The 10,566-nt window shown below is 25.7% G+C and overlaps 2 protein-coding genes across 2 annotated transcripts; one reads left to right on the plus strand and one right to left on the minus strand.

Moving 5' to 3' along the window:
- Positions 1-8,212: 8,212 nt before the first annotated feature.
- LOC113383522 (zinc finger protein 287-like) lies at positions 8,213-8,791 on the plus strand. The gene has a single exon (XM_026621782.1). The coding sequence runs from the start codon at positions 8,213-8,215 to the stop codon at positions 8,789-8,791; it is 579 nt and encodes a 192-aa protein (XP_026477567.1).
- A 49-nt stretch (positions 8,792-8,840) lies between these two features.
- Positions 8,841-9,934, minus strand: LOC113383524 (ribokinase-like). The gene is made up of 7 exons (XM_026621783.1): positions 9,880-9,934; positions 9,684-9,816; positions 9,565-9,616; positions 9,336-9,421; positions 9,154-9,281; positions 8,942-9,094; positions 8,841-8,850 (listed from the first exon to the last, which is right to left on the minus strand). Exons 1-7 carry the CDS (start codon positions 9,924-9,926, stop codon positions 8,841-8,843), a joined length of 609 nt encoding a protein of 202 aa, XP_026477568.1. The 5' UTR covers positions 9,927-9,934.
- Between the last annotated feature and the right edge of the window lie 632 nt (positions 9,935-10,566).

Below are 10,566 nucleotides of genomic sequence, written 5' to 3' on the forward strand. Positions count from 1 at the left end.
ATATATACATATATATATATATACTAGCAAACCCGACGAACTCCGTTCCGCCACCAGATGGTTTCGTGAGAAAGATGAAGAATTTTTTTGTTTGTTTTATATTTGAAAAGAATTTTTTTTTTTTATTACACAACAGGAATGAATTTATTTCGATTACAAAAATGAAGTGTTTTTAAGTTGAACTTCTCTAAGTGAATAAAAGTAAATCCGCAAATTATCCGTTTCATGGTGGTCTTTAGTAAACCACATTTTTTGTTTTTTGGTCTGACGTTAACACAAACAAAGCGGATGGTTTTCCAACTCGTGAACAGGCAACGTATAACTGCCCATGTGATATATAATGATTTTCTAAATAATCTAATTCTAAATAAATAATGTTTGAAATTTATCCCGCAAACACTAAGCGATTGACTTTGCGGCTTGTTAGTTGTCATTGCGAACGCAAGGCGAACTGGAAATTGAAATCTCGCATTAAGGCACGATGCCATGCACACACTTATTTTCTTAGCTATAAACCTTGCGGGGCTCGAGACTTTTCCAACGAATGCAAAATTGTCGAAATCGGTTCTTGCGTTCTGGAGTTATATCGTCAGGAAGGAAAACCCAACTTATTTATATGTATGTAGATATATGTAGATAATCTATTTGAAATTATTTAAAACAATTGTTGATTATTTTTATTACTCGAATTTTTAATTACGGTGTATGAAGTTCCAGCAATTTGCATTAGGACACGATGCCATGCACCACTATTTTTTTTTAGCTATAAACCTTGCTGAGCTTTGCGAGACCTTTCCAACGAATGCAAAATTGTCGAAATCGGTTCGTGCGTTCTGGAGTTATTTCGTTAGGAAGGAAAACCCGACTTATTTTTATATATATAGAGGATAATCTATTTGAAATTATTTAAAACAGTTATTGATTATTTTTATTACTCGAATTTTTAATTACGGTGCGTGAAGTTCTAGCAGCTTGCATTAAGGCACGATGCCATGCCCAACTAATTTTCTTAGCTATAAACCTTGTGGAGCCCGAGACCTTTCAAACGAATGCAAAATTGTCGAAATCGGTTCGTGCGTTCTGGAGTTATTTCGTCAGGAAGGAAAACCCGACTTATTTTTATATATGAGCCGCTCAGTGCACACATCGACTAACTCCACTTTTTGAAAAAACTGAGATATTAGTGGAAAGAACTTGGTATAATCATAACTTTTTATGATTATAATAATTTTCCAAAAGGATAAAAATTGCCACTGTGAAACGAAATTTTTTTTTGACCACTGAATCCATAAGTCATTTATTCAGAAGACATTTGATTAACTCCATTCTGTAGTGTATATGTTCTGGTTGGGTTGGATTTCGGGTTTCAAATTCATGAATACGAATAAGAACACAGGACTGTAGAGTGTTGTGGGTCTCGAAAAAAATTCATCTAGTTTTAAAAAGACATCGAAGACGTTACAAACTTTGAAAAAATAACATACTAAAATTCGTGTACCCGGCAAAACAAGAATATTCCATCGATCTTCGAGAAAAAGTAACCAACGTGAGTCCCTATCTGGTCACATACACACATACATACTTTTCCAAATTTGGTCTCAAACGATTTATCATGACTTGAAAAGTTAAGAAAAATAAAATTCTTCACGGTATAAAACAAATTGAATGTTTCTTATATAATAATATACGATGTTCAAGTTCAACCCTAGACAATATTAGAATTATTAGATATTTAATTAGATATTAATTATTATTAGATATTAATATAATAATATACGATGTTCAAGTTCAACCCTAGACAATATTAGAATTATTAGATATTTAATTAGATATTAATATTATTAGATATTTAATATAATAATATACGATGTTTCAAGTTCAACCCTAGACAAATTAGAATTATTAGATATTTAATTAGATATTAATTATTATTAGATATTTAATATAATAATATACGATGTTCAAGTTCAACCCTAGACAATATTAGAATTATTAGATATTTAATTAGATATTAATTATTATTAGATATTTAATATAATAATATACGATGTTCAAGTTCAACCCTAGACAATATTAGAATTATTAGATATTTAATTAGATATTAATTATTATTAGATATTTAATATAATAATATACGATGTTCAAGTTCAACCCTAGACAATATTAGAATTATTAGATATTAATTATTATTAGATATTTAATATAATAATATACGATGTTCAAGTTCAACCCTAGACAATATTAGAATTATTAGATATTTAATTAGATATTAATTATTATTAGATATTTAATATAATAATATACGATGTTCAGTTCAACCCTAGACAATATTAGAATTATTAGATATTTAATTAGATATTAATTATTATTAGATATTTAATATAATAATATACGATGTTCAAGTTCAACCCTAGACAATATTAGAATTATTAGATATTTAATTAGATATTAATTATTATTAGATATTTAATATAATAATATACGATGTTCAAGTTCAACCCTAGACAATATTAGAATTATTAGATATTTAATTAGATATTAATTATTATTAGATATTTAATATAATAATATACGATGTTCAAGTTCAACCCTAGACAATATTAGAATTATTAGATATTTAATTAGATATAATTATTATTAGATTTAATATAATAATATACGATGTTCAAGTTCAACCCTAGACAATATTAGAATTATTAGATATTTAATTAGATATTAATTATTATTAGATATTTAATATAATAATATACGATGTTCAAGTTCAACCCTAGACAATATTAGAATTATTAGATATTTAATTAGATATTAATTATTATTAGATATTTAATATAATAATATACGATGTTCAAGTTCAACCCTAGACAATATTAGAATTATTAGATATTTAATTAGATATTAATTATTATTAGATATTTAATATAATAATATACGATGTTCAAGTTCAACCCTAGACAATATTAGAATTATTAGATATTTAATTAGATATTAATTATTATTAGATATTTAATATAATAATATACGATGTTCAAGTTCAACCCTAGACAATATTAGAATTATTAGATATTTAATTAGATATTAATTATTATTAGATATTTAATATAATAATATACGATGTTCAAGTTCAACCCTAGACAATATTAGAATTATTAGATATTTAATTAGATATTAATTATTATTAGATATTTAATATAATAATATACGATGTTCAAGTTCAACCCTAGACAATATTAGAATTATTAGATATTTAATTAGATATTAATTATTATTAGATATTTAATATAATAATATACGATGTTCAAGTTCAACCCTAGACAATATTAGAATTATTAGATATTTAATTAGATATTAATTATTATTAGATATTTAATATAATAATATACGATGTTCAAGTTCAACCCTAGACAATATTAGAATTATTAGATATTTAATTAGATATTAATTATTATTAGATATTTAATATAATAATATACGATGTTCAAGTTCAACCCTAGACAATATTAGAATTATTAGATATTAATTATTATTAGATATTTAATATAATAATATACGATGTTCAAGTTCAACCCTAGACATATTAGAATTATTAGATATTTAATTAGATATTAATTATTATTAGATATTTAATATAATAATATACGATGTTCAAGTTCAACCCTAGACAAATTAGAATTATTAGATATTTAATTAGATATTAATTATTATTAGATATTTAATATAATAATATACGATGTTCAAGTTCAACCCTAGACAATATTAGAATTATTAGATATTTAATTAGATATTAATTATTATTAGGTATTTAATATAATAATATACGATGTTCAAGTTCAACCCTAGACAATATTAGAATTATTAGATATTTAATTAGATATTAATTATTATTAGATATTTAATATAATAATATACGATGTTCAAGTTCAACCCTAGACAATATTAGAATTATTAGATATTTAATTAGATATTAATTATTATTAGGTATTTAATATAATAATATACGATGTTCAAGTTCAACCCTAGACAATATTAGAATTATTAGATATTTAATTAGATATTAATTATTATTAGGTATTTAATATAATAATATACGATGTTCAAGTTCAACCCTAGACAATATTAGAATTATTAGATATTTAATTAGATATTAATTATTATTAGATATTTAATATAATAATATACGATGTTCAAGTTCAACCCTAGACAATATTAGAATTATTAGATATTTAATTAGATATTAATTATTATTAGATATTTAATATAATAATATACGATGTTCAAGTTCAACCCTAGACAATATTAGAATTATTAGATATTTAATTAGATATTAATTATTATTAGATATTTAATATAATAATATACGATGTTCAAGTTCAACCCTAGACAATATTAGAATTATTAGATATTTAATTAGATATTAATTATTATTAGATATTTAATATAATAATATACGATGTTCAAGTTCAACCCTAGACAATATTAGAATTATTAGATATTTAATTAGATATTAATTATTATTAGATATTTAATATAATAATATACGATGTTCAAGTTCAACCCTAGACAATATTAGAATTATTAGATATTTAATTAGATATTAATTATTATTAGATATTTAATATAATAATATACGATGTTCAAGTTCAACCCTAGACAATATTAGAATTATTAGATATTTAATTAGATATTAATTATTATTAGATATTTAATATAATAATATACGATGTTCAAGTTCAACCCTAGACAATATTAGAATTATTAGATATTTAATTAGATATTAATTATTATTAGATATTAATATAATAATATACGATGTTCAAGTTCAACCCTAGACAATATTAGAATTATTAGATATTTAATTAGATATTAATTATTATTAGATATTTAATATAATAATATACGATGTTCAAGTTCAACCCTAGACAATATTAGAATTATTAGATATTTAATTAGATATTAATTATTATTAGATATTTAATATAATAATATACGATGTTCAAGTTCAACCCTAGACAATATTAGAATTATTAGATATTTAATTAGATATTAATTATTATTAGATATTTAATATAATAATATACGATGTTCAAGTTCAACCCTAGACAATATTAGAATTATTAGATATTTAATTAGATATTAATTATTATTAGATATTTAATATAATAATATACGATGTTCAAGTTCAACCCTAGACAATATTAGAATTATTAGATATTTAATTAGATATTAATTATTATTAGATATTTAATATAATAATATACGATGTTCAAGTTCAACCCTAGACAATATTAGAATTATTAGATATTTAATTAGATATTAATTATTATTAGATATTTAATATAATAATATACGATGTTCAAGTTCAACCCTAGACAATATTAGAATTATTAGATATTTAATTAGATATTAATTATTATTAGATATTTAATATAATAATATACGATGTTCAAGTTCAACCTAGACAATATTAGAATTATTAGATATTTAATTAGATATTAATTATTATTAGATATTTAATATAATAATATACGATGTTCAAGTTCAACCCTAGACAATATTAGAATTATTAGATATTTAATTAGATATTAATTATTATTAGATATTTAATATAATAATATACGATGTTCAAGTTCAACCCTAGACAATATTAGAATTATTAGATATTTAATTAGATATTAATTATTATTAGATATTTAATATAATAATATACGATGTTCAAGTTCAACCCTAGACAATATTAGAATTATTAGATATTTAATTAGATATTAATTATTATTAGATATTTAATATAATAATATACGATGTTCAAGTTCAACCCTAGACAATATTAGAATTATTAGATATTTAATTATATTAATTATTATTAGATATTAATATAATATATACGATGTTCAAGTTCAACCCTAGACAATATTAGAATATTAGATATTTAATTAGATATTAATTATTATTAGATATTTAATATAATAATATACGATGTTCAAGTTCAACCCTAGACAATATTAGAATTATTAGATATTAATTATTATTAGATATTTAATATAATAATATACGATGTTCAAGTTCAACCCTAGACAATATTAGAATACCCCGTGTTCATATAGGCTATGTGCGAAGGGGAAGTCAAATCGACCGAAGTGTTCGTTGCGGCTAACTTGGAGCACTAAATGGGGCTATTATAACTGAAATTTTAAACAAAAACACATAAAATATTTGTTTATTTCAAATTTAAATAAAATAATTAAAAATGAGCCACCATAGCTGTTGTGTAGTGGGTTGTAGAAATACCAGCAGAAAAAGTGACTGCAAATTCTATACATTTTCTACAGCTACGTGGAAAGAAAATCAATGGGAAAAACAGATCGCTGCCGTTAGAAGAATAAAGTAAGTATCATAACCTTATTGTTATAAAAATACAATTCGGAGTATTATGAATAGTTGTAAAATTGTTATGTTTAGTAAAAAGAAAAATTATAAGTCAATAAATTGTTATATTAACAAAATTTAATGCTTACTAGAAAAAATTGTTTTGCAAACAATGTAATTAATACAAGGCTGAAATAATGAAAAATATATATTTATATATTGTATATTGATTATGTATAACTGTTGTCTATATATTAATTACATTTTATAATATAATAATTGTATTTTTATGATTAAAAGAAAAATGAAAGTTATCACATAGTGAAAAATGTTTATTTTGCAAGCAGTTTAATTAATACAATGCTGAAAAAATGCAAAATATATATTTGTAGTACTGATAGATCACCGTGGGTTCCCCAAGCCCTACGATCGCATTTGCAGTGAATCGGACGAGGTATGGGTCCTACCTACTTGTCAACAATATTTCCTTCAATTTACAAGTCTCAAAAAGTTAATGTAGTTTTTTTCCTGCAATTTTATTTGATGGGTCTCAATAATAATATCCAAATCATGCCTTTATAATAATGTCTAAGTATTTAGTTTGACCAAAAATAATAAAAAAATGGCTAAATAAAGTAAATTAATTTATTATTTACTTATTCTATTAATAAAATATTTTTATCATTATTATATTGTTTTTATTAAGAACTATTCCGAGATTATGGCATAAGCTTTAAGGCACTTAACCTTAAAAATGTTTACTGCATTTCTTTATTTAATTAATCATTATACTTAAGTATGTTTTAAGTACGTTGAAGTAAATTTAATAATTTCAATAAACATTCAGCGTTAACATTATTACTGTATCTTGTTTTACTTCCCGTAGGGTAAGTTATAGTAATCGCAAAAAAATCGAAAATGAAATTTTTTATATATCTTTACGTTTTAGAGGTTTCTGAATATTTTGACATACCTTAGAAAAAATGGATGTATGTGTTTGTGTGTGTGTGCGTGTGTGTATGTGTATGCGGATATAAATTTTCGTCGACAATTTCGGGAACACGGATGAAGCGATTTGAATAATTCAAAAAACATTCGATTCGTATTGATAAGGAGACGTGCTGATTAGTTTTTGACGAAGGCAGGTCTAGCCGTTCCGAAGATATGGAATAAAAAGTGCCAAAAACGGTAACTCAGTTTTTAAGAAAACGGAGCGTCCGATTTCAATAATTCAAAAAGCATTTTACTTGCTATAACAAGATGAATAACCGATCAAATTTTCATAAAGGCAGGTCTAGCGGTTTCGGACATCTAGTGAAAAAAGTAAAAAAAAATGCCATCTGGCGGTCAAAAATGATCATTAGACATATGCACATCAAATTATTAGATATTTTATAGACATTTTAACAATAAGTATAATTTTTGTTTACATTCCTATGGGTTCCGTACTAATGCTTATCCGTTAGACGGCGGCGCGGCGCTTACGCGCTTCTATATTTCGTCTCTATGCAGTTAAAGCAGTACGATTTCTTTGAAAAAAAAGTTCAGAATTTCCAAAATATATAAATAACAAATATATTCAAGTATTCTGAAAATTCACATGGTCATTCACAGTGGTGAGCGTCCCCATGAGTGCAGTATATGCAAGAAGACCTTCACACAATTAGGTAGTATGAGAAATCACATGCTTACTCATAGGGATGAACGTCCACATGAATGCAATGAATGCAATAAGACATTCATACGATTAAGCCATCTGAAAAGTCACATGTTCACTCATAGTGGTAAGCGCCCCCATGAATGCAGTATATGCAAGAAGACATTCACAGAATTATTTATTTTGAAAAATCACATGCTCATTCACAGTGGTGAGCATCCTTATGAATGCAATGAATGCAATAAGACATTCACACAAAAAAGGCATCTAAAAACACACATGCTCATTCACAGTGGTCAGCGTCCCCATGAGTGCAATGTATGCAAGAAGACATTCACACAGTTAGGTGCTCTGAAAAGACACATGCTCAATCATAGTGGTGAGCGTTGCCATAAGTGCAGTATATGCAATAAGGCTTTCATACATATAAGTTATCTGAAAGATCACATGCTCACTCACAGTGGTGAGCGCCCCCATGAGTGCAGTATATGCAAGAAGACATTCACATATTCAAGTACTCTGAAAACTCACATGCGCATTCACAGTGGTGAGCGTCCCTATGAGTGCAGCATATGCAAGAAGACATTCATACAAATAAATCATCTGAAAGATCACATGCTAATACACAATGAAGTACGTCCTCATGAATGCAATACTTGTAATAAGAAATTCAAGCAATTAAGATCTCTGAAACAACACTTGCGGATTCATAATGGAGAGACTCCTTATAAATGTGAAATATGCATAAGGGATTTAATCAACCAGGCAATTTGAAGAAACACATGGCACTTCACAGTCGGAAGAGTAATGAAAATCAATGAATCTAAATATATCTGTTAAATTGAACTTAAATATTTGAAACCATGTTTATAAAATATTCTTACATTGAATTTTTAAATAATAAAAAAAAAACTCAAAACAAACCGTTGTATCAGTAGGAGCAACTTCTTTGCAGGAACAAAAATTGGAACTGGATCTTCTTGACTGGCAAAAACTGCCCCTTCTGCACCCAGAGTTACGATAATTGTCCGGCAACCTCTTTGCCAAAAATATAGAAATAGCGGTGTGTTTGCTTCTCTGCAACAAAATAATTACAGTAAAAATATAATTATTAATTTAATCATTGTTAAACTTACTCTACATTGCTAACATCAATTCCTGATATAATAGATGCTTCTACTTCGTTCACACAAAAAATTGATGGCAACTTCAACAAATCATCGTTTGTACAAGGTTGAGCTGGAGCAGCATTTAAAATAGATATCTGCAAACATTATAAATCTGTATTCACATTTTTTGCCATATTATTTATACATACTCCTTTGAAGTGTTTTAGAGCTGCCAGAGTTGCATCTATGGGTGTCTCCAATTGGCACACCAAAATCTTAGCAGAATCCCAAATATCTTTCATTGTTTCACATGTCCAGGTGTAAGGCTACCATTTGCACCCTAGGCTACAATAATTGATTTTCACCAGATCTGCTACGGATATATGGGCTATTCCAGTATCATAATCTGATTTTAGATGTACTTGTGCAGTGTGATGCTTAATTTTTCTAAATACGTTTTGTATTCGATGCCCCATTTGTCATTCCCAAGCTGGGTAAAGGATAAGAAAGAACTTAATAAATTCTTACATAAATAACTATTATGTCTATAATCGTACATTTGCTATTAGTGCAGTTTTTCCACCCAATTTGGCAGCAGAAACGCATTGATTGGCGCCTTTGCCTCCAAAACTGGTCATAAATTTTTTGCCATGAATAGTTTCACCCGCTTTTGGAAGCCTTGCAGCAAAACTTTAACATAAAATTATAATTTATATAAAAAAATATTCAAAAATAAATATATCTTGCTCTTACCAAGTGAAATCTACACTACAGGATCCCAAAACAATAATATCCGACATTGTTTTTATATTTGCCAAAAATTAAATGAATTTTGCTGCTGGATGGTTGTGATAAGATTTAGTTCCAGACGTTTTACGTCACGATAAAATGAAATTATACAAATTTCATTATCTAATCATAAACTACACTTGAAAATTATTGTTTTGAAAGGCACAGAATGGAATGTAAATATTTGCACACATAAATTTTATCACAGATATGAATATAAATTCACAAATTGTTAAATCCATACATAACCAATCAAAAGTGTAATATTTACATACGTTTTTATTTGAATATAATTGAATTTATATGAGAATGTTAAGATAAGTTTAATAAATTTTCCTGGGTTATTAAAATACGTAGTAATAACTAATATTTACATAATTAAATATTTTTACAAGAATCAAATTTGTCAAAAAAGAGCAACAGTTCGAATTTGAAAACAAGTCGTCCGTTAAAGGTATTCGCGCATGGATAACTTTTGTCGCCAATACATATACAGAATGGGATAAAATTTGGTTAAATATTAAATATCTAGCCATAGATAAAGGAAGAGTATCTAGCTAATTGTTCAATATTATTATTATTGCTTATTTTTCAATATTGATATTGAAACATTGTATTGAATCTTTATGCAACTCTAAACGCTCTTCTTTT

Source organism: Ctenocephalides felis, unplaced genomic scaffold (genome assembly GCF_003426905.1).
Source record: "Ctenocephalides felis isolate EL2017-DRISC unplaced genomic scaffold, ASM342690v1 CF-g0.4_SCAFFOLD_03570, whole genome shotgun sequence".
Taxonomy (NCBI): Eukaryota; Metazoa; Arthropoda; class Insecta; order Siphonaptera; family Pulicidae; genus Ctenocephalides; species Ctenocephalides felis.

What these genes read in the sequence shown, in the direction of transcription:
- LOC113383522 (XM_026621782.1), top strand. Translation starts at nt 8,213, where the DNA reads ATGCTCATTCACAGTGGTGAGCATCCTTATGAATGCAATGAATGCAAT.
- LOC113383524 (XM_026621783.1), bottom strand. Translation starts at nt 9,926, where the DNA reads ATGTCGGATATTATTGTTTTGGGATCCTGTAGTGTAGATTTCACTTG. An exon ending in AAACTGCACTAATAGCAAAT is followed by an intron (nt 9,617 to 9,683) that starts GTACGATTATAG and finishes TCCTTTACCCAG; the next exon opens with CTTGGGAATGACAAATGGGG. An exon ending in CTCTAAAACACTTCAAAGGA is followed by an intron (nt 9,282 to 9,335) that starts GTATGTATAAAT and finishes TAATGTTTGCAG; the next exon opens with ATATCTATTTTAAATGCTGC.